This window comes from Sabethes cyaneus, chromosome 2 (assembly GCF_943734655.1).
Source record: "Sabethes cyaneus chromosome 2, idSabCyanKW18_F2, whole genome shotgun sequence".
Lineage (NCBI taxonomy): Eukaryota > Metazoa > Arthropoda > Insecta > Diptera > Culicidae > Sabethes > Sabethes cyaneus.
In genome coordinates this window covers 24,457,918-24,481,878 of record NC_071354.1, presented here as the reverse complement: position 1 = coordinate 24,481,878, position 23,961 = coordinate 24,457,918, and the positions used below count along the sequence as shown (strand labels likewise).

At 41.7% G+C, this 23,961-nt stretch overlaps 1 protein-coding gene across 1 annotated transcript; it reads right to left on the bottom strand.

Annotated features, from left to right (window-relative positions):
- Nucleotides 1–10,445: 10,445 nt before the first annotated feature.
- LOC128733974 (peroxisomal ATPase PEX1) lies at nt 10,446–23,415 on the bottom strand. Its single transcript, XM_053827904.1, has 10 exons — nt 23,086–23,415; nt 22,408–22,635; nt 22,228–22,342; nt 20,514–22,155; nt 20,131–20,453; nt 19,790–20,074; nt 19,365–19,723; nt 19,125–19,304; nt 10,660–10,763; nt 10,446–10,599 (listed from the first exon to the last, which is right to left on the bottom strand). The coding sequence occupies exons 1-10, from the start codon at nt 23,176–23,178 to the stop codon at nt 10,530–10,532; spliced, it is 3,399 nt and encodes a 1,132-aa protein (XP_053683879.1). The 5' UTR covers nt 23,179–23,415; the 3' UTR covers nt 10,446–10,529.
- Nucleotides 23,416–23,961: the final 546 nt, after the last annotated feature.

The following is a 23,961-nucleotide window of genomic DNA, read 5'->3' as shown; positions in this document are numbered from 1 at the left end:
TGGTTGGGGACACAAAACAGCAACCGTCATCGGGAGGAAGTGATCAGAAATTCCGTAAAGGTTTCTGACGTCAGTCGACTAAAGTTATGCTAAATTGTTCTCAGTGCCTATTATTGTAAAAAAAACCAAGAGACACAACCGTTCTTATTTTTTCGACAGATACCTGTTTTACCTCCGATTCCAAGGAGCTTAGGCTCTGCGGTTAGCTTAGTCGGTCGACTAATTCACATATCACACTCACACATACAAAATGTGCAAAAAATAAGATCTAAAATTCTTCACCGTCATTTTATGTAAATGGAACTGGTTAAATCAACTAGCGTTCAAAATTTAAAATATTTAAAATCCTGCATTTATTCCGTGATTTCCGTTTACTGAAACGGCTTAGAGTTTTTCTCTATTGAAGGCTAATCGGGTTTTGAAGGTGCCGTTCCTAAATCGCCACAAAAATCCAACACAGTAACAATGACAAAGGATTCACCATGGACGTCCCTCTGGTTTGTTTGTAGACTATCGGTCTAAGATTTATTGACTTTACATGACCATGCGTAGCACCATTCCAGCATAGCCTCCGCCATCAATACGCCTGGAGATCACCACACCAGACGCTCACAAATCAACAAATCGATCACGTTTTGATAGATGGTCGATGCTTTTCAGACCTTATCGACGTCAGAACCTATATACGGTACGGTACTGGTGGTTGGTATGGAATATTCTCACGCGAATGAAGCAACCAGATGTCGCCGAAACCTACGCGTTATCGGTCGAAACCACGCTGCTGGAAGAGGGTGTCCTAGCTGGAGACAATTTGAAGTATTGTAGGAATACCGTGTCGGGTTGGGATACCGGGAGTACCGGAACCGGCAATACCGGTACTACCGGTTGATTTTCCAGTACCGAAATACCGGTATTGGCACTAGAGAAAACCGGTACTTTCGGTACTGATCAATTTTGTAATTTTTCTATTTCGTTCATAAAATCGAAGATGACAATCTATATAAGAGGCTTATGTCTGTACCGAAAACCAGGTCTCTGACAGGACGTCATAAGAGGCTTATTGTTAACTAAAAACAGGTCCCTGACAGGACGTCATGCTTTCGTAGCAATGGGTTGTATTCTCAGTCACCTCACTAGTCGACTGCTGGACTGCTCGATTGCCCAACTGGTTGACTAGACTGGACTGGTCGATTAGACTGCTCGATTTTATTGCTCGACTGGACTGCTTAACTGAACTGTTCGACTGAACTGGTCGATTCGACTGCTCTACTCAACTGTTTGATTGGACAGATCGGCTTGACTGCTTGACTGAACAGCTCGATTTAACTGCTCGGGTGGACTACTTTAACAACCTCTCCCAGTCGGGATTCGAACATACGACGACTGGCTTATTAAGCCAGCGTCATACCTCGGAGCCAACTGAGAGTCACATCTTAGAGCTATATCATGTAATATAAGAACTCAAAGAACTAATACAAAGATTAAATATCTTTGCAAATACTGGCCAATGGAATGTATCCACAGTTTTCGGAATTCTGAACAGACATTTATATTTTCCGGATCGTAAGATTCAGGCTGAACTAGTTATAAAATAATTTCCAAAACTGAGCGCTATAATTTGATGAAGCAAGCGGATGAGTTAATACAAATATTTAGCACCAGCAACGAGATTGAGGACATTGTTGAGCGTTAGTTATGGGAATGAAGATGGCTAGCTGAGCATGAAGGAAATAATTAGAACGGATTTCAGATGCTTATGACAGTTAAAGCTTTAAGGAGTTCAATTAGACCTGAACACCAAAATACTTTGAAAAATGAATTTATTTACATAAAAAACTCAAGGAGCAAGTATTGTACTACAGGGTGCTCCACCTTTTATGTCGGTATGAAAACATTGAATAACTTTAATAAAAAAAACAACCGATTTCTATTAGGGTAGATGATCCATTAGTTGCGCCACTAAGCACAATTGAACTTCATTTTGCTTGTTTATTTTATTTATTTGCAGTCAATCGTGTGTAGACCGTGATACAAGCTTAACCTAATGTTATCAATCGATTACATATTCTATTTATGTTTGCTCGTTTCTGCTAGTTTTCTGTTGTTATTGGCTTGAATTACTTATTGTCCTAAAATATTGCTTCAATTTGGTTTTTTTTAATTGTGAAGTCAATAAAATTACAATGTTGGTTGTATAGCACCATCATTTGATTTATGGGCCCGAATTTAGCATAATTAGTTCGATAATGATCCGTGGCAAATAGTGTACGAACACGTAAATTTCTAGTAGGTGCGTAAAAATTTAATTTAGATAAGAGTTCGGCAGAGTCAATACATTGTGAGACTATGTCATTAACAAATGAGACCATTGCAAATTCACGACGCGCCTTTAATGTTTCGATATTTATAAGCTTGTAGCGGTCGTCATATGACGGAAGAGGAAGGCTCGTCCAATTTAAATTACGGAGTGCGTACAACAAGAATTGTTTTTGTATTGATTCTATTCTATTTATGTGTGCATTGGCAAACGGAGACCATACCACGCTACAGTACTCAAGAATTGAACGAACGTAGTAAATGTAAAGTGTTTTTAATGTATATGGGTCTTGAAAATTAAAGCTAAAGCGTTTTATGAAAGAGAGCATGTTGCTTGCTTTACAAGTAATTGTATTATAGTGATCTATAAACGTTAATTTTGAGTCTAGAATAACTCCCAAATCTCTAATTCGTTCACAATTTTCTATCATTTGATCTCCAAGGGAGATGTTGGTTATAGGTGTATTTCGTTTTCTACTGAATTTAATTAATTTACATTTGTTCACGTTCGCGTGAAGTAAGCTCTTCTTACACCAATTATAAAAAATTTGAATTTCGTTACAAAATGTGTTGACATCTGTCTCATTTTTTATTTCTAAGTATAATTTCATATCGTCGGCGTAAATAAGGATTTTTATATTCTTGAGAACGAATGAGATATCATTAACGAATAAAATAAACAATAGCGGTCCTAAATGAGACCCTTGAGGGACTCCAGAAGTGACTTGAATGGGATTAGATGTTTTTCCTTTAAATTTAACAATTTGCTGGCGGTATGTGAGATATGATTTGATCCATATTAAAAGTTCTTGATGTATACCTATTTTTTGCAATTTGAAGAGAAGCATTGGTATATCAATACGATCAAAGGCTTTACTAAAGTCGGTATATAAGGCTTCAACGTAGTTTCCATTATCCATTGCGTTAAGCGAAAAGTTAACAAACTCGAGTAAATTTGTTGTGGTTGAGCGTCCTTTGTAGAAACCATTGAGGTATATGCTTCAATTAATGCTTGTGGGATATAAATTTATCAAATACAAGGTATTTGTCACAAGGCAAGACAATTGCTTTCTTTGTACGAGAAGCTTTATAAAGAAAAAATGAATTTTCCGATTCAATTATATTGTACCAACAGTTGCGCTAATGTTTCCTTAATTAAGTTTGATGTTCCTTTAATTGTGTTATTTCATATACATTGCTAGGTTGCTAAGTGAAAAAATATCGTAGCAAAACTATAGATGAGCGCCTATAGTTGTGCGCTCCAACTGCGCGTTAGATTTTGGAAAATTGGCATTTTAGCAAATAATGCTTTAATTTTAAATGGTGTAGTCTAACTACTAATACTTCTAAAAACCTGTTTTATATAATGAATGTAATTGTTTTATATAAAATGCTACGGTGACGAAAATATGCATTAATAATGAATAGTAGCGCAACTATTGGTACTACCACAACTATTGGATCAACTACCCTAGTAATGCATTTTTATTTAGTTTGGTTCCTTAAAATTTTCTTGGTTTAGTTTTTGAAAACAATATCAATTAAGTGACCACCTTTATTAGAAATTACAAATTGACTCCTTTTTTTCGCGTTTTCCATTACCTTTTTGAGCATCTCGGGTGTCATAGCGTCGATTTCCGTACGAATATTTTCCTTGACCTCGTCAATAGTTTGTGGCTGGTTGGCGTAAACCTTGCTTTTCAGATAACCCCACCAAAAGAAGTCCGGGGGGGGGGGGGGTTAAATCAGGTGATCTGGGTGGCCAGTCAATATCGCCTCTTTTTGACACCAGACGTCCCGGAAATTTTCGTTGCAGAAATTGAATTGTTGAATTCGCAATGTGGCATGGTGCACCGTCCTGTTGAAACCAGTAGCCTTCTAGACCTTTTTCGCGCATTCGTGGACAGACATAATGAGCACAAATCCACCGATATCGATTTCCATCGACAGTTTCCTTTTCTTTGAAAAAATATGAACCAATGATGGTTTTGGCGCAAATCCCGGCCCACACAGTTATTTTCCGGTCATGCAAGGGCATTTCGTGAATCTCGTGAGGATTCTCCATTCTCCAAATGTGGCAATTTTGCTTATTAACACCGCCAGAGAGGTTGAAATTGGCCTCGTCAGTCATCAAAATTGTATTCCACAAATTAGGCTCAGCGTCTACCATTCGTGCGACTGTTTGGCCATGTTCTAAGCGACGTGGACGGTCTGTTGGTAATATTCTTTGTGTTAATTGCACTTTATAAGTAACTAAACCCAAATCATTCTTCAAACTGCGCCACATAGTGGTTTTACTGACGCGAAAATGCTGAACGCGGTGACGATACGAAACTGTTGGGTCCTGAGGTTCCGATATGCACGTTGAGTTAACACAATGGAACGACTATTTTCGATGTAAAGTGTCACTATTTCAGAGCGTATTTTCGGTGTGAAGCGATACATGGCGAAAATTGTACTGAAATGGCGTTTCCAAAAACATATCTAATGAAAGAAATCGGTTGGTAAATGTTAAAGTAATACAGCGTTTACATACCGACATAAAAGGTGGAGCACCCTGTATGCTTTTCGGTACCCTGAATACAGCTTGTCCTTCAGCGATAGATTCTGAGAAAGCATTTCAGTGTCTGGCAGCTCTTTTACTAAGATTCGTTTCCGCATGGTAATAGTACATTGAATATTCTGTGCATCTCAAAGTTGATTTTTTGCAAGCTTCTCCTCTAGCAGTATACAACCGATGGGTCGTGTTGTATCAAGAATTTTTCTTCACTGCACTCGGTCCTAGGCTACTTGTCACCAATTCATTGAGCGTCTCGACACACGCAAGCCAGTTTCAACCTGGTCTTTGGGCACCTCTATTCCTGGTGTCAAAGAGATTTCAGTGCACAGTCATCCGTCATCCTTACGACATTGCCGGCCCATCGTCCTTTCGACTTTCGTTAGATGTACTTTGGGAATCTCTCCAATTTTTGCAATCACTAACTATGTTAAGACTAAGAATATTCATTTTTACAAGGGCCCTATTCTCAGAGATCATAGATGAGAACACAATTAGCGATTCTGAAAGTCATTCGGGTGAATCCTGTTACCTGAGTGACAGTACAAATGAAATGATAACTGCAAGGTGAGGTGACTTAAGAATTGGGCCTCAAATAAATAAGTATTAGCAGATTTTTCTAAGAACAAAGACTTTCTATTTAAATACTTTGGGTAAAGGGTACTGATGCTTCCGGTACCGTAATACCGGTTCTCAAAAATACGATCGGTACTCCCAACCCTAGCCGTGTGGAACCCAATCGATGTGACGAATGGTTTGACGAGGAGTGCCAGCAGATAGTGGATGAGAAGAACGCAGCACTGCGCAATGCCACCCGTCAGAATGTGGAGCGATACAAACAGAAGCGAAGACAAAAGACCCGACTCCTCCAGGAGGAGAAAAAGTTCGAGGAACTCGAGTAGCTGTACCGTTCTTATGGTACACGGAAGTTCTTTCAAAGTTGACTATTTGAGTTGAAAATCTCACAAGGGGTTTGTGCCGTAGACCACACTGTGATCGAAAGGTCGAAGTAGCATAACGATGAACACGTGAATGATGTGCAAGCGGCAGACCATGTTGAAAAGTGAAGCCATCCAGCGACTGGAAAATGACAAAACTGCAGGAAAGGATGGAGCAGAACTTTTCGAAATGGGCCCGAACAAGTTGACCAGTTATTCACATCAATCGATTGTTAAGATTTGGGATACGGAACGACTACCGGAAGAGTGGAAAGACGGGGTTATGTGCGCTAACTATGAGAAAAGCGATAAACTGCGCTCCCTATCCTGAATGCCGCCTACAAAGTCATTCTAAGTCATCCAAGTCATTGAAGGATCGATCTACCAGCAATGGATCAAATCTTCACCCTGCGACAGTATTCGACGGAGTTATTATGGGAAATATCTATATTTCTAATACCAACTCTGGGTCCAATCGCTGGTTGGAGTGATTCTAGCACCTGATTGATCAACTCCAGAACATGCAGAAGACACACAGCGTAGTCTTGTGGGGGTTGATTGTCCAAATTGTCCATATCGGTAGATGCAGCCAACTTGAGTATTACGGGATAGGCCAGGTGACACCCTTTGGAAGACGTCCGGGTGATGACCACGTTCGTAGGGAAAATTACCATAATGGAGTAGACCCCCGATCTGCAGATCTGGGTCGGACAATTTGGCACCAAGCTGTGGTAGTAGTTGGCCTGCAAGCTTTCCGCCGAAGATGTTTCTTCGTTTCTCTGCAGATTTCGTTCGCTCGTTTTCTTAAAGTGTGTCCGATCCAGTTTCACTTACGTTCTCAAATTTTTGTTGCAATCGGCCGTTGGTTATATCGACGATGGAGTTCCTAACTGGATATCCTGTTGTCAGGCCACTAGGCACAAACGAGATTTCGCAAGTAGGCTGCAGTTTTTGCGTTGTGTCCACTGAAATACAACAAGTTTCGCAGGCATACAGCAATACGGATTTAACGTTTGAGTTGAAAATTCGGGTTTTCGTATGTAAAGTGATCTGGCTTGAGCGCCAACCGTTTCGCAGACCTGCAAAGGGACCCCTGGGCTTCCTGATCTGTATGGCTATATTGGATTGTGTACCACCATCGGGTGTTGTCCGGCTACGAAGATATTGAAAGGTTTCACCTACCCAACCTCTTGTCTAAAGCTAGTGGGATTGTCGTCAGTGTACACTACCATAGATTTAGTCTTTGCTACATTGACTAGACCTGCTACCTGGGTGCTCTCGGAGAGGTCGTCTAACTTGCTCTGCATATCGTTTCGGCATGGTGCGAGCAAGACTATATCATCGGCTAGGCTTAGGTCATTTTTCTGTTCCATCGTTAGATGATTCCAAGGCAATCCTCGATTTGGTCTATCGCCCCAACTAATGTTCATCCATAACGATGAGAAATAGCAGCGGTGATAAGATGCAGCCGTGTCTCCCACCAGCAGTAACCCTTATAGTGTCGGACAAGACACCATTGTACAGCACATTGCACGAAAACGCCTCATACTAAGCCTCGATGAGATGGACTAGCTTATCTAGAACTCACCTCCTTCAGGCCTAGAGCCTGAGTGCGTTCTAGATGTTTTCGTGGTTGAGGTCACCCGCAATGATACACTTGATATACTTTGCCCAAGGCAGATCGTAATTGAGCGGCAATTACACCCATCTATGTGTTGATCTATTAAGTCGCAGCTCGGCAGTAGGTGGCAGGTAGCGTTGCACCTCATAGCAATGCCCCCTTTCCCTTTCACTCTGTTGTTTAATTCACGGAAGTGGAAATTCTGGATCGTCAGCTTTGTGCGGCGACGTGTGGTCCTTGATCGAAGCGTCTTGCGGAGGAAAAAGTAGGCTCGATTTCCAGCTTGAATGCGTCGTTGGATCTCCTCACTCGTATTATTGTCCGCGGTGACCAGAGATCCCAAATATGAGAGCTTATCAACCAATTCCAGTTCATCGCCGTCAATAGTCACTGTCTGTGGAGGCAAACGTTGCTTTCTCTGCCCAACAAACATTTTATTTGAACAGTAGATTATTTAACCGTTATACAGCCAATGTTCGGGATTCAAGCGCTTAATAAGCAGAAATGTTTGTTGGGTGGAGCCTCTTCCTACCATATATTTGGTTATCATCGCATTAATTTGTAACCCTATCCTCCTAGCCTCTGTTTTCAATCTGGTGTCCCAAGGTTTTTAGTAATGATGCCGAGGTCGTCTGCGAAGACTAGGCATTGGCTACTCTTACTGAAGATCGTTCCTCTCGTTTCGGTGCCCGCTCACTGGATCACATCTTCAATAGCGATATTGAATAACATACAGGACAATCCATCCCCTTGCCGCAATCCTCTGCGCGGTTCGAAAGGACTAAGAGTGTCCTTGAAACGCACACTTAGCATATCAAAGGGCTCCAGGGTAGCTTTGATCAGTCACGTCAGTTTGTCCGGAAAACAACCATACCCGTGCATTATCTGCCATACCTATTCGCGTTCAACTGTATCGTATGCTGCTCTGAAATCCACGAAAATATGATGTGTGGGCACGTTGTACTCTCGAAATTTCTGGAGGATTTGTCGAAGGATTTGATCCGCAGTAGGACGGGCCCCAATAAAGCCCGCCTGATTCTACCCTAGGAATTCCCTTGCGATTAGGATGCGACGAAACAAAATCTGGGAGAGCAAAATCTAGCGTTGACCAACGTGATGTAGCGAAATTACAGCAATCTAGCCTGTCGTCCTCTTTGTAGTTTGCTTGCTGACAATGGATACTATAACTTAGCGCTACTCAGCTAGTCTTGCAAGAATGCTTGGTCTTTTATTGTGATCGAGATACAAATAGACGGCCTTATCCTAGAGAACACTAGTGTACGACAATCATCTGCGGTTACGAGGCGGTGCTAGGCAGAACGAGAGTTTGAGATTACTGAATTCGCAATAAACGATTCGTTTGTTACTGAAAGGGAGTTAAGAGTATTTAATTTTTTCGGAGTTTGAGATGATAATTCCAGCAAAAGTTGATTTTTGATGCGCGGCGTAATCGATGGACTGCCCTGCTCAGCTCGACCACAGCATAGTGGTAGGTTGCCTCGGGGAAATCGTCACAACACTCTGACTACCAGCCTGGCTATGATGAGGTAAAGTACAGTGTTTCAACGTCCCAAAATAGGTGTTACCTTCTCTCAACGGAGTATCATTCGCTGGGGCTCCGTACGATAGCACGTCAAGCATCGTGCCAACGCCATAATCTACAATGATAATTAAATTCCCTATATTGAAAATTACTATAATAGTTATTCTACTGTTTAAAAAGGTATGATAAAGGTAATTGAGCGTGGAATCGGGATAAATGAAAAATCCAACCGAGATCGTCTGATGAAAGGCGGCGAATGGGATCTGCTTACATTAGATATAGCACATGAAAGAGGTTACGGGATAACATCCTATTTTCATCGTCGCCAGGTCCAATAAAAAATCCATTATCGCTTCCATCAGTTTGTCATTAGCATGTTCTGCTATCCAAAGTCATAAGGATTGGGAGATGATGTTGTACTAGTAAGAATATCTAGCAATTTTTTCACACCATTATGAAAGCAGTTGAAAAAAGTCAATAGTAGAAACCTCATTCCACACGGTAATGAGTATGTAATATGCGATCCAATCACACAACCGGCGGAATAAATCCGTTCAAACCCTACTCATCTCATCTGTAGCTGGGTGACAACATCTTACAGAGCATTAACCGGTAGCATCAATCGCTAAATGAAATTTTAGCTTCCCAGGCAAGGATTGAAATTATTGGAAATTTCCATCACCACACGTCATTACCCAATGAGCGATCCTAATCGCATACAAACTGGAAAGGAGATTGAAATTAGGAAGATGCAATTGCGGTTGCTCAGAAAATATTCACATTTAGCGAGCTTTATCGCTTTTTTAATCGCTTCACTGATTGAATTCGGCTTCAATTTTTTTCCTAACGGAAATCCATTCACAAGGAAACAAATGTTATTCCATTCGATTGAACTCGAGCACAGAACCGCACACATAAGTGTTATTGAAACTGATTTTTCTCTTATAATCGAATTAGGCTAGGACATTGAATGGGGGAGAAGCATAGGAATGCTATTGAGCCAAATTGAAAGAAAAGATTTCCCATTGAAAGAAGATACGATTCCAAGTGGAGTTGTCTAGCAAACTCAGTAAGGATACGATTATTTTTCACCGGGTGTCACAGTACTTTTTTTGCCAGTATGCAAACAGTTTTATTTTCGCCAATCCTTTCACACCCTCTTGAATGTGATTGGTAGGGATTTGTCGTAACTGCACTTGTCGATTCTTCAGCCGGTCTTACCTACATGCTACAATGGGCGTATGGGTGATATCTTTGTGCTCTCCGCGCTCCGGTATTGTGCCTGTTTCCTTTGTGAGGGGAATTTATTCTTCCTCTTCACGCTCGTTTCGCCTATAGAGCCATTATAAGGGCTTTAGTGGGATTTACTTTTTTCCCGAGCTGTGGAAGTAACGACAACTTGATGCAATTGCGACAGAGAGTGTCATCGGTCTAGGAAACACACTTCACAAAGTTAGAAAATGTTTGTCTTTTATACCTTCTCATTCTAAACCTAAGCAACAATATCACCGCAGCTGATAAAAAACCAAACCAACTAAATAGTCCAAACCCATCTTACGCCAGCGTGGCCCGCTTCGCAACGAAATCCCTCGAGGGGGGTTCTCTGTTCGTGAATCGTGCGTAGCTGGAAATGCAAATTTTAAATCGTGAGAGCTGCTTTACTTAATCAGCGAGTAAAACTTACGTGTCCTTGTACTTTTGTACATCCTGCGGACTCAAAGAGGGCCGCGTGCTGGTGAAAGCCTCCAAAAGATGCCGCTGGTAAATGGTTATCTCCTCCGGAACATGCTGTACAGGCAGAAACAATAAAAAGTGTGTTAATTCGTTTTTGGTTAGAAATGAAATTTTTAATTTTAATTATTCATGTATACTTTCGGAATGGTCGCACTTCCTGACAGTATTCGCTTATAAGATAACTCCCTTTATGTGCTTAAGTCAATGCAAAGACTGTCGCTTATAACACATGAATTATACCTGATACAGCACACATGCAGTCACCTAATCGTCCTTCACGCGCGAAGCGCGAGAAAGACACATTCAAAAACAGTCATTATCGTTGCCCTCGAAACGGGGGAGTTCTTCATATCTATTTCATCCAGCAACTACTGGGGTTTTACACTAGAAAACAATTTAGCGTAAACGGGTGAAACGGTATTATCATCATTCTGCTCCGTTAAAGGAGATTATGATTACTCTCTACCAAAGGATAATGACGATCATCATCACCGACTCACTCGACTGGGTTTACTTTCAAACAACGCGAAGCGGAAACGCGGATCTTATCGGTAATGCGGCGGAAAACTTTTGCTATGTCAACCTTTGCAGGGTGCTAAACTTTCGTTTCCAAACGAAGTTCAACCCGGTAATTAACTGCATGACAGCTTGTGGTGTCGATTGAACCGGTGGTGATGATTTATTTCTGGCCATAAAGTGTTTCGTTCAAGCTAAGCTCTAACATCATCGCAGTTCATTTTCTTTTTTTTCTCGTTTGTAGGACCAATTGCTAAAGCTTTGTATTTTACTGTTGAAGGTCATCTGATAATAGTCCTTCATATCTAGAGCTGCTTTTTTTACAAAACCATTTTTGTTTTAAACTATGCAATTTGTTGTTTATTTGGCCACAACTGTGAAGTTATCCTCGAATCGCTTCATTTCATAATATGTAGTCACAGATTTACATAATGTTTTTTGTTTGTTTCTTTTCGAAATTTCAATTCCGCGGGCAGTTTCTTTGACCACTACTGAAAATAATTCTCCAGCTCTTTATTGCCAGAAATTGCGTTGTTTTTTTTAAAAAAAAACCCTGGAGACGCACCTAGACCAGCAGATCTTCGATTGACATTCTAGGGTGTTTAGTTCACTTGATTTGCTTGACTCTGCTATGGTAAAATTCACCCTCGGGTGCACTCTCATGCTTCCGAGGGTCGCATGATTAACTCCTATATCAAGTGCTGCTAACCTACAAACTGCCTGTCTAAAAACTAAAATTTCTGCGATAGAATCTTGCAGATTTAGTTTGACTTGAAAGTATAATCCCTATTCACACATAAACATGGTGTACTGCAAGGTAGAAACTTGAGATCATTTTTGTTTATTTCAGTTTTTAACGATGCTACAACAGATATATTGTCGTATGCTGATGATTTTAAAATCTACTTAACGATTCGATGCACCGTGGATTGTTAGCTCTACATTTCCGATTTCCACACGACAAGAGCCATCAACCGGTTAGTTTGCTCCCCAATGACAGACAGATACTCCTTAAGCCAACGCTGTCAAAAACAGTTCAAGAGCCTTTGGAATTGATCCCATGGCTCGCGAGAAGTCCCACTTTGGCGTTCCATGTTTGGTTGCTTCGTTCTATTTGAGCTTCCCGTAAAGGACCCAATATCACGTACAAATTTGGTGGCACGACATATTCAGAGTTAGGTTTGTCCGAAATGCTTGCCAGTTGTGAAAACCGCGATCGCTGTGGAAAATGGCCAGTATCGAACATGAACAAAAACTTATCATGCAACACCTCAAATTACGACAGAATTTAAAAACTAGATCAATCTAAATCAGATCAACTACCTAGTACCACGTTGCTTATATCTGGACAAATTCCGGGGATTTCCGGGAACACCCAGACGAGTGACCAGTTTCGTCCATGAACAAAAACTTATCATGCGACACCTTAAATGCCCAATAGCCTTTCGGTGTGCTGGTGGCCGACCAAAAAAAACAAAAAAAAAACAACACCTTAAATCGCACTAAAACTTTCAAAATAGATCCATGTAAGCCAAATTGAGTACCTATGGCCTACCACAATGGCTGATTCCGGATATGGTTTATACAACTTTGTATTGTTGACTTCCCTAGGAGTTCACGGAATCCTCCAAACATGTCCAGATATGACCAGCAAATTTGGCTTCCATTGATCAAGTTATTAGTAATTCTAGTGTGATTTATGGTGTCGCACAATAAGTTTTTGTTCATGGACGACACTGGCCACTTGTCTGGGTGTTCCCAGAAGTCCCCGGAACTTGTCCAGATATAATAACCAACGTGGTACTAGGTAGTTGATCTGACTTAGATTGATCCAGTTTTTAAATTCTGTCGTAATTTGAAGTGTTGCATGATAAGCTTTTGTTCATGATCGATACTGGCCATTTCCCAGAGCGATAACTTAGTCCGGAACATTTACGGTCAGTCCCAATCAGGGCCCGACAACGTCACCTTCAATTGCATATCGTCACTCAACAATAAAACCATGAAGCTTCGGTTTCAACTGAAGCAGCCCCGCTTCGCCTCCTAATTGGCTTCAGTCCGCGTCAGTGAAACGGGTTTCACTTCATCACGACCGTCGGTTTTAACTTTTCATTTGTACTTTTTCTATCTTCTATATCAACTGCAAATGAATTGAGTTTGAGTAGCACTTCCTACAATACAACGCATATTATAATTAACCTAGATAATATCGACACATCGTGCTTGACTTTTAGTCGTCGTCAATTGAAGCAGCCACCAACTTCAACTGAAGCTTGCTTGAAACGGTCTGTTCAACAAATGAAACAAGTCGCTTTATGTATGAAGCGAATATATTTGTTTCGCAGATCTGCTATTCGCTATCGTTTCATACTTATTGACTCATTGGGTGGACGCAACCTATTGCACTCATTGTTCTTGCCCGGCTCGGTAAATGTGATAGTCTATCAGATTCACGGACAGCCAATGGAAGTATGTTAAACAGTACTTGTAATTTTACATCTAACATTTGCATTTAAAAAATTGACTTTTTTCGGCAGTTACCCGGAACATTTGCCATGGCGGGCGAAACCATGCGTGTAGGCATGTTTTTGAGTTCTTTCTTCGTTTCATTTATCAATTCCTCCTCAGTTTTCGCAACAACATTGTTGGAGTAGATCTTACGCTTCAGGTTTGTCCAGAAATTCTTGATGGAACGCAGCTTAGGGACGCTGGGCGGGTTCGCTGACTTGGGTACCAGTCACTCCATATCCTCCAACGATCGTTTCGAGTAATGGGCCGACACCAGCTCCAGCCAGAACACCACGTCTTCGCCCTTATGGTAATTCTAGATGAACGATGCAACTTCCGGCAGGCACTTCGTACTATAAAATTCCGTGTTCACGGCCAGTCCGGAGCGAATGAAGAGCGGCTTAGCAGCCCTTATCGCCGACTGTCTCGATTCGCCGGAAAAATCCTCTTGACCATCTTATTCAACCGCTACCGCTGCGGCATTGCCTACACCTCCGAGATCAGTGGACGGGACATGTCGCTTCCTGATATGTATGTCCATGGTTCAGGTACTTTTTCACTGTTTGGCCGGTTGCACCGACCTCCCGGCCAAGCGCACGCAGCGATGAAGCCACTTTTCCCTCGGCCTTCCTCTTCAGCATCCTTCAGAGCTTCTTGTCGCTCAGGGTCGTCGGCCGCCCGGAACCCGGCTTTATCACTTAGTAACCCAAGTAGCACTTGTAACTAATCATAAAAATAAAAAAATACAAAAAGGTTGCACAGCAGTTACATTTAGGATACTTGTAACGAGTTAGGTTACATAAAATTAAAAATATGACAAAAATCTCAAAAAGTTACCAGGTAGTTACCAAATGACCAAATTGAAACCTTTTTTTCGAACTGTCAACAACTTGGTCGTCGCAAAACAGTCACCTATCAGTTACGAGTTACCAAATAGTTATCAAGTGACACAAATGAAACCTTTTTCCAAACTGTCATCAACTTGCTGGTCGCAAAACAGTTAATTTTCCGTTACGAGCAGTTACGAAGTCAAAAAAAGTCGGCTAGTAACATTTTCGCAACAATTTGTTCACTGTTCCTTGTAAGCACAACGGATTAAGGAAAAACTAGACCTGAAGAATATTGCTAATGGTAAAGATAAACAATTGGTACACGGGTTGTGAAATGCTCTTGTAAATGCGTTTATTTACTTAATTGATGGTACTTGGAATCTTCTCCGCCCAGACATTGGTATTAAGTAAACAAATGATGATTATTCTCAAACGTCAAAACGATCAAGTTACATCGAAACGAAACCGGCAATGAAAATAGGTTACAGTGTAACTTAGAAATGACGACATAAGAAATAAGTGACTACAACAGATTTAATATTGGTTACCGTATAACCGATACCGTAACCAGGTCGAAGGCTAAGTTTACGTACAACTAGAATGTAACTGAAATGTAACCTTCTATGATTAACACTGGTGGTAACTGTTTTATTCAAACTGAAACTATTCTTTGATATTAAATTAACACTTTCTTTTCACAACAATCACTAAAAATACCTTTTCCCGATATCTACAATGTGAACAATGAACAATGGCTGCTTAAAATCATTTCATGCAATATGCCGAAAACGATACAAAACTTCAAGGACGATGGTGTAGTAGTTAGAACCAAAGGCAAAATGGCTATGAATTTTACTGTGATAGAAGTGATAGCGAAAACAACTTGATTTTTAATGGTTTCTAGGTGAATTTCTCCACTAATTCATTATTGCTAAGAATAAATTTAAAAAATCAAAAAATTAAAATTAAAATTTTTATATTTGATTTACAAAACATCAATTTTTCAAGGAAGTAAGTAACGAAAAGCTATATTAAATAAGAGCGCGTGAATTTTTCAAAGCTAGAATCATGCATTTCACCATAAATTTGAAACTGCATTAAAATTTGTGTTGAAATAATAATTTATACACTCTTTTATATTCAACAGTTAAATTTACTGCTTGACGTTGACAGCCATAGATTGAAATAATAAACCTGCTACATTTTCGCTATGCAATAAAAGTTACAAGATAACTAATTTGCCACCAATTGAAAGTCAATTTACAGTTTATGTGTAACTTCAATAGTAACCATTTTGTAACTATACATGTTACATATTGGTTATTGAGTAACTGTTAATGCAACCAGATTTAGTTACATAAGTTGCGCTATTTCGGTTACACAACTGTTATATTTTAGGTTACTGTAACCGAAGTTTTACATTTAAATTTGTCGCATATCAGCCGCTGCGACTCAATTGTGACAACGTGTGCTACTTGGGAAGGAATCTATTCTTCGATTTACGTTCGAGTCCGCTTTGATCAGATAGCACGATGTTCGTTTCAGTCCGCTCGCTCACTTGTATTGGTTCATACAACCGTGGTTACTTCAGCAACCCCTGTGCCTACTCATACTCACTCGGATTCGATCCGTCCTGCTGGGACGATTTCTGAACGGAACTCACGTGCCTAAACCTACGGATACGGTTCGTCCTGCTGAAATGCTATACGAGGTTAGGAATTCGACAACTGCATCACACGTGCTACCATCATTCTAAATTCATGATTCGAAAAGGCGATTCATCATTCTAAATCTCGCAAAAAACACTAGCATCATCTGGTGCAGTCTTCGTGCCACGCAAAGCGGCTCGCTATAAATTTAGCTATGCTATGATTTTATTCATATTTCATCTGATAGCAGCGCTAGCGAAGGCGAACGACGTTCTCGCGCAGCGACTATTATTTGAGTCTTGGCTAGAGCGTAGATTTGAAATGATCGTATTTGTTGGTGATGAAACTATGCTGCAGTGTTACGCCTGTAAGTCTGTGCTTTAGCTCTCCTTAAAACACCCTTAAATTAGCGCCTTAAATGGCTAATGGCCTCAGCCGATATTAGCTACTAGGGATGCATGTCGTACATGGTTTTTCCAGTCGAAAGTATAATGAGTTATAACCAGGTTAAGTACATGGTGTGCGAGTAACTCTTTGTTAGATGCGATTCATTGGCGTTTCTTGATTTTCGATCATTACCTACACGTGTTTGTCTCACTGACCTTTCGTGCTGTCCCTTGATCAGCCCGACATTGGCCCCAACGTTTCGTGTCCGGCTTTAGAGAGACGTATCACCTGATTTTCTGCAGAACGAATCCCGTCAATCCATGATTTATGCGATGAAATAACGCAATTACCTTCGCTATAATGTCCTTTGTGTAGCACGTGAAGATTAAGTACGAGATGGCATGCTCTCGTTCATCCGACTGAACACTTGGAGGTTTACTGCGAGACTGAAGTCACCTTACTGTAATACCATCTGATCTGTCTTGAGCGAGCGAGTGAGCGGAAATGTGACATTGTTAAATGACAAATGTAACACGTTTGCGTTTCGTGTGATGAATCTGTAGCCATAATAATTTAGGGTGTAACCAGCTATTGTTGTCTTCGGTTTACGCTTAATTTAGATTATTGTAACAGGCTTCCGCATGCTCAACCTATTGTCCTGCTACTGTACAGTTGGTGGGATTGTCAATGTTCACTACCATATAGACTTAGTCTTTGCTACCTTGACTGGAAGACCTGCTGCTTGAGAGCTCTCAGATACGACACTTAATTTGCACTGCATATCGATTTGGAATTATGCGAGTAAGAAAAGCTACCTTATAAAGTACTTTGAGATTAATACAGAGCAACATAATTCCACGCCAGTTACCGTATTAAGTTAGGTCTCCTTTTTTAGGGACTTAGACCAATGCAATATGTCCTGCATCCAGTTCACTGCAAAAGTTGCGGTTTCCAATATATTGCTGAATAGCTGATGCTGATGCATCATCTGGACTGACAAAGATGGGCCAGCTTTGAGCATCTCGGCTGAAATACAGTCTATCCCTTGCGCTCTGTTGAATTTCATACTCTTGATGGCTGCTTCAATTTCATTCAGTGATGATGCCTCAGAATTGACGCGATTGATGCGACAAACTATTGGCGTCATATGCTGCTGGTTTTGTCCGTCTCTCAAATCTGACACCCGAAAGAGTTGTTCAAAATGTTCAGTCCATCGCTTGAGCTATTCTGTATCGTCAGTCAGTAGCTCTGTTCTCTGACGGCATCATAGTATTCATCCTAGCACCATGGCCATCTTCAGTTCGGCGAATCGTTAACGGGCTGTCTTAGCCACTCTCGTTTGCTCCCGCTCAATATCGGCTTTCGATCTTCCGAAGGTTTTATCACTGGTCGTGATGAAGTCAGTCTTGATGCCGATCCATTGTTCTTCAAGTGTTCCACCAGGCGGCAGCTCCAAGACTCGGGGTTCAAGTTATTCCTCAAATGCCATTTTCACTTCTCCAGTCGACGGACGTCGTCACGACACCGTCGTTGGACACCTGCGACGCGCAAACATATCTCAGCGATAACAAGCTGCTCCCCATTTTCGGCTGATGCAGATGTGGACGATTTGGTTGTCTGTTCTGCCGTCGCGGGAAAAACACATGATTTTATGTGCTGGTCTATAAGGAAAAAGCGATCCGCCAATGACCATGTTATTATTACCCCAAAATTCTGCAAACAGCTCCAAATTTTCGCTCATCTCTCCTTAGCCATGGCGTCCCATGACGCTTTCAAGGTCCGCGTAGCGTGAACCAATCTTTGCGTCCCACTTCGGGATTTCCTCTACCACGCTGTTCAGCTACCTGTAGAATCTCTTTTTTTGTGCGTGACAGGCAGCATCTGTTGGCGCATAGCACTGGATTGCAGTAAGTTTTCTAACTCATGTGCTGAATCTGGCAACGATTATTCTTACGTTAATCGGGTCCCACTTTATCAGAACCGCATGTGCTTCTGGGTTCAGTAGGAATCCAGCTTCTCTTTCTCGAGTAGCAATTTCACCTCGTATCAGATAAAAAATAGGACTTGCCCTGACAGTGTCTTATGTTCGCTAGTATCCGACCAACGGACCTCGCTCAACCCTAGATTAGCTTCCCTTGCAAGTTGCTTACTGGAATAAATGTAATGCTCGCCGCTCCCCCTAGAAGATTACAGAATCTTTTTCCAGCGCCGATTCGTTTTTCCGCCAAGCTGACAGTTCGATAAATTACGATACACGAACCAAACTCCGTGTCACCCTCGGATAAGTTTAAAGAACCGTGGTTCTTTTTGAAAAGCCGTTCATTTGCGCTGCTACTTGTGAACTGGTTCATTTGAACGACTCGTGAGCCGTTCGTCCATCCCTAGGTCAGAGTCGTGAAGATTACACATAACTCATTGGCCCGGTTGGTACGAAATGGACTCCTCTCACATTTGTTTTAAGGAACCAGCTACCTTATCGTATCTGTATTCAACAATCGAGTACTGAATATGGTTTTCATACATACCTCATCATCTGCAGCATTGCTTAAGCATTCTTGAACTGCCAACATGTTGGCCGTTGTTAAAATGCTTTGTATATCCGCCCCGGTGTGGCCGTTGGATTTTTTCGCAAAATAGTTCAGCTGCACATCGGCTGCCAGGTTTAAAGAACGACTGTGGTTTTTGAAAATAGCCAGACGTGATTTCTGCGAAATTAAATAAACTGTTACTTCCGTGCACTAACGAGTGTCCTCGGTTCCCATCACCTCATCTGGTATGCTACATTCAACCAATCGATCAATTCTTCCGGACCGCAGCAAAGCGGGATCGAGCAGCTCCGGACGCGAGCTAGCTCCGATTACCGTTACGCCCTGCAAACCTTCCACGCCATCAAGCTCCGTTAGCAGTTGATTTACAACGCGATCCGTAACACCTGTCGAATCGTGACCTCTCCGAGGTGCCAAACTGTCAAATTCATCAAAAAACAGCACACACGGTTTGGCACTTCGTGCCCGATCGAAAAGATTTCGCACATTCTCTTCGCTTTGACCGATATATTTTGCCAGCAGTTCGGGACCTTTTACCGAAATCATGCGCAGGTTCCAGGTTTTAGCCAATTTAGCAACTGAAAATTTTTAAATTACTCTCTACTCACTTTGTTTTAATTACAATTAATTAGAAACATGCTCACCCAAGTAAGTTTTGCCGGTTCCCGGCGGCCCAAACAGCAGTATGCCAGCTTGATTTCGAAGGGGTGAATTTTCGAAAATTTTCGGAAACTTGCTGGGCCACATCAGCACCTCTTGGAACACTTCGATGGCATTTTCCAACCCTGGAACGCGATCACCCGGAACATCGTCATCCGGTTCCACATCTTCCGATTGTTTGTGATTTTCAATCCCCTGCAGACAGTACGAATTGGTAACGTCCAGTGCGTTGTTGATCATTTTTTCCGTGATTAGTGGGAACTTGAAGTCTGTAATTCAGAAATTTTTTGAACTTATCTGATACCTAATCAGAAATTAATCTTACTATGTTTGAAAGCGTAAAACACAGCGCGATCCACCATCTGTACCAAACTACCGATGGTGTAACCTTCGGTTGCGTTGGCCAGCCGTTTCCAGTTGATTGTTCGCTCCAGCTTGCATTGCTTGGTCACGAATAGGCTTTTCAATGCACTCTCTCTGTCAGTCTTGTCTAGATTTGGCAGCCGTCGAATGTGGTGGAACAGATGAAACCCACGAGAGGAGTACAACCTCCGGTTTAGATTACTAACGCTGCCTATCGATGCGATCACGGATATGGCGTTATTGCTTGTGAATTCTTCAATTTGTTTACGAAACATATCTGAAACTCTGAGAGCAAAATATCATTGAACCAATCAATATTGTTAAATTCTTAAAAAAAACACTTACTTATTGTGGTACTCAGCATCCTGCGTGTTCTGCTCGCCGGCCTGATGCGACAGTACGTCCAGTCCTTCCAAGTATATCACAGCGGGACTGTGAAACATGCACAGATAGAAACTGTGACGCAAGTCTTTCTGGATAGCATCCGGCTTGCGGCCTTTGTGCTTAGAACAGTTAAATGTCGTTGTAAAACAATGGAACGGAGCTTCCGCCAGGCGGTTCAACACCGCTTGGCAAACGGTCTTTTTACCGCTTTGATCGGGACCAGCAATCAGTACGTTGTAACTTTTTCTGACTGAACTTCTGCCGTCCAGGCACAGATTCAGCTTCAGCTGATCGACACATTCGTCCACAATTTGCTGTAGCTTTTCAATTTTGACCGATTTCGAAGCCTTTACTGCCGAATCTACCGGCTTAACTTTCTTTTCTTCTCCTTCAGCGGAAACAAACGCTTCTAGGGGTTTCACTTCTCCAGAGCAAGTCACTTTGCTCTGTCTGAGAATGACCCCATTCACCAGGCAGTACTTCAAGTTGGCCGGCTGTAACTTGATGGTCAAATAGTACTCAGGCAGTTTAAAAACTTGACCTTGGTTTAGTAGCACTGGGTGCACTTTGGAGTTGAACAGGATGAATTCCTTGAACTTCTCCACGATATCTGCCTCGACTTTCGGTGCCACTTTGGTTGCCGGCTGTAGTTCAATCATATCAACAATATTCAGCGCATTTTGTTTCGCTTTCAGTGTCACCTTCTCGCCATGATTTATTTCCAATTGAGCCATCAGCTTATCGTTAATTTCCACCGTCGGATAGGCATTCCGTGGAAAGCGCTCTCCGTCCGACGCCATGCGAACGTTGACGTAGTACTCCCGGTCGTCATTCGTTGTTAGCAGAAAAGGCAAATTAATATCCATACCCTGCGGGATATTTTCTTTGGTAATGTAGATGTCGCAAATTTGCGAATTGTTTCGCCTATTATTCCAAACTCCTTGAATTACTCGAAATTCGTGCATTTTCGGCGCTTCACGTGTCAGTATCGCGACCAATTCATCCAGATACTGACTTTTATTCGTGCAGTTATTTTCAACATGTTTCACGTCCTCCTCAGCATTCTGCTCGCTTAGAAAATTGGCCATCGATTTGCTTGTTTGCAGTTTATTCAAGTGCCTCTCGAGATCGTTTTCAAAAAGTGAGTTCCGAACAGCTGTCTGTGCTTTGCCAGCAATTCCAGTGCCGTTGGTTGCTCCACCAGCCGTTGAGCTACGCTTCAAAACATTTTTCTCTTTTTCTTTTGGCTTAGATTTTGGCTTATTGCTGTCGTTGTGTTCCCCATTGATACCATTTTCCAGTCCAATGCCATTGCGGTGCCATGTAAGCGGTCGCTTTTTTGCAGCTGCAGGATCCGACACCGATGGCGTTATTAGTCCAGCCGAATTAACGAAACTATCATTGGATCCATTTTCAAGTTCCTTCATCTTTGCGCGCTGTTGATTCCGCTGGCGAACCAACTCGGCTATGTTCAGGTTGGTATTGCTACGTACCAGCGCCGCAGGTTGATCCGGTTCTTTTTTCGGTAGTTTCTTGTATGGTTCCACAACCAATTCGGTGTCATTCTCCAGTCGACCAAACGGCAGGGGCGGGATGGTGAATTCTGAAGTAAAAAATGATGTTTGTAAAATCTTGTAACAAATAGACAGAACCATTTTCTGAGCTTGATACTTACTTATTTTTATTTTGACCGTAATGGAATCGTTTATCCAAACAACCAGAATCTGACCCTTTGTAACGACCCTTGTTTGATCTAGTAGAATCGATTGAATACGATTACTACTGGCATTCTATAAAAACAAAAAAAAGGAATTCAATTTCATTCAAATCCCAATACAAAATCGAATCAACTTACGAGTATATTCCAATCTTGCTCCGAGACTGCCGTTACCTCCACCGTCTTCAACGAGCGAACCTCCATAATCAGGGCCACCATGATCATGTCACCCTCCCGGAGGCCCATCGAACTGGCAACCTGGGCGTTGATGCCAATCCGGTTATCCTGGTAGCCACCGCCCCCGTACGGCGACCAAGACATGTAGTGTGTGTCGATACCACGCGTTATGCTCAAACAGCCGTTTTTCTAAAAATAAACCCCAAAAAGCATTTATTAAGCGGTTGAACCACCAACCAACCATCCCCGTCACCACGGTTTGTTGTCGCACTGGCAAACAGGATGACATGTGCTTATTTTTATCATTTCTCCCAACAAACCAACATTCGATTGCGCATTGGAAAAACGGTCGAATCAGCTGAGTGCATTTACTGTGAAGCTGTGCAGTGCCAAGTTCGGCGCACTTTGGTGACATTTATTGCAATCTTAATACAAAATGACTAAAACAAACTTTGCTCCCTGAGAATAAATTTGACGTTAATCCAAGCCAGACCCCAATATTCTTTGACACAGAATGAATGAAATTCTGCAGCTGGGCAGAAAATCTCATTTTGTAAAAACAATGAATTGGCGTATTTTTAAACCAAGAAAAATTCTCGCCGATAAGACTCCGCCACCATATTCAATCAATCAACTCACATAGCTGGACAGCATCCGAAAATAATTATCAGGCAGGGTAACGTAGTTATTCCGAAGCGGTGAATAGGACACCGTCAATGTACGACGGAACATCTTTAGTGCCGAATGACGCAGTCCTCCAACTCGGTAATGTATTGATCCGCAGAAGGCGATGCAGGCCAATGAAACGGCACCAAAAACGCAACGCTGGCCTGTATAGGAGAACTTTGACCTCGAACGTTCAAAGCCAACAGAGACGAACGGATAAGATTCACAACCACTTCGCACTGCTCTGCTTTTACACTGACCAACTACTGCTGTTCATGCAACCCGTGAAATCCATTACATTCCGTGACTGTGGCACTGTGGGTGAGCAATCGTTTTCTTTGTTTTGATGTTTTGTTTCCGGAGGTGCATGCCAAACGAATGTCAAAGTAAAAGAGAATCAAACGAGAACTACACGCTGGGTTCGTTCGCTGAGTATTCAACGCCAGGACGATAGGGTAAACTAACCAATAATAAACACCTTTGGTTTTTATTTTTTTTATTATTCGCCATGACGGAACCGCACCGCACGAGGCGCGACCACTTTTCCATTCACAGAGTTGCCCGTAGCAGAATGCGTGAAAATTATTTTCGACATATTTCTATCTTTTGCACTTTTAACGCACGCAAAAAGGTGGATTACAAGGCACTGGCAACCCTATCCCTACACTCAAAATATTCTGCACATAACTAATAGTAAATTTCCATATGAAATCCCATATGATTATCATGAGCCGCATATAAACACAATCCTCCCAGAAATACACATAAAAATTATACGCGTATGAATAGTATGTGCAATTATACACATAATAATTATACGCATATGAACAGTATGTGCACATTTTTCGC

Excerpts from the sequence above, each read along its gene's own strand:
- LOC128733974 (XM_053827904.1), bottom strand. The coding sequence starts at position 23,178 with ATGTTCCGTCGTACATTGACGGTGTCCTATTCACCGCTTCGGAATAAC. Across the intron at positions 22,636-23,085 it reads TTCGGATGCTGTCCAGCTAT|AAAAACGGCTGTTTGAGCAT; the intron begins GTGAGTTGATTG and ends GTTTATTTTTAG. Across the intron at positions 20,454-20,513 it reads GATGCTGAGTACCACAATAA|AGTTTCAGATATGTTTCGTA; the intron begins GTAAGTGTTTTT and ends TTTTGCTCTCAG.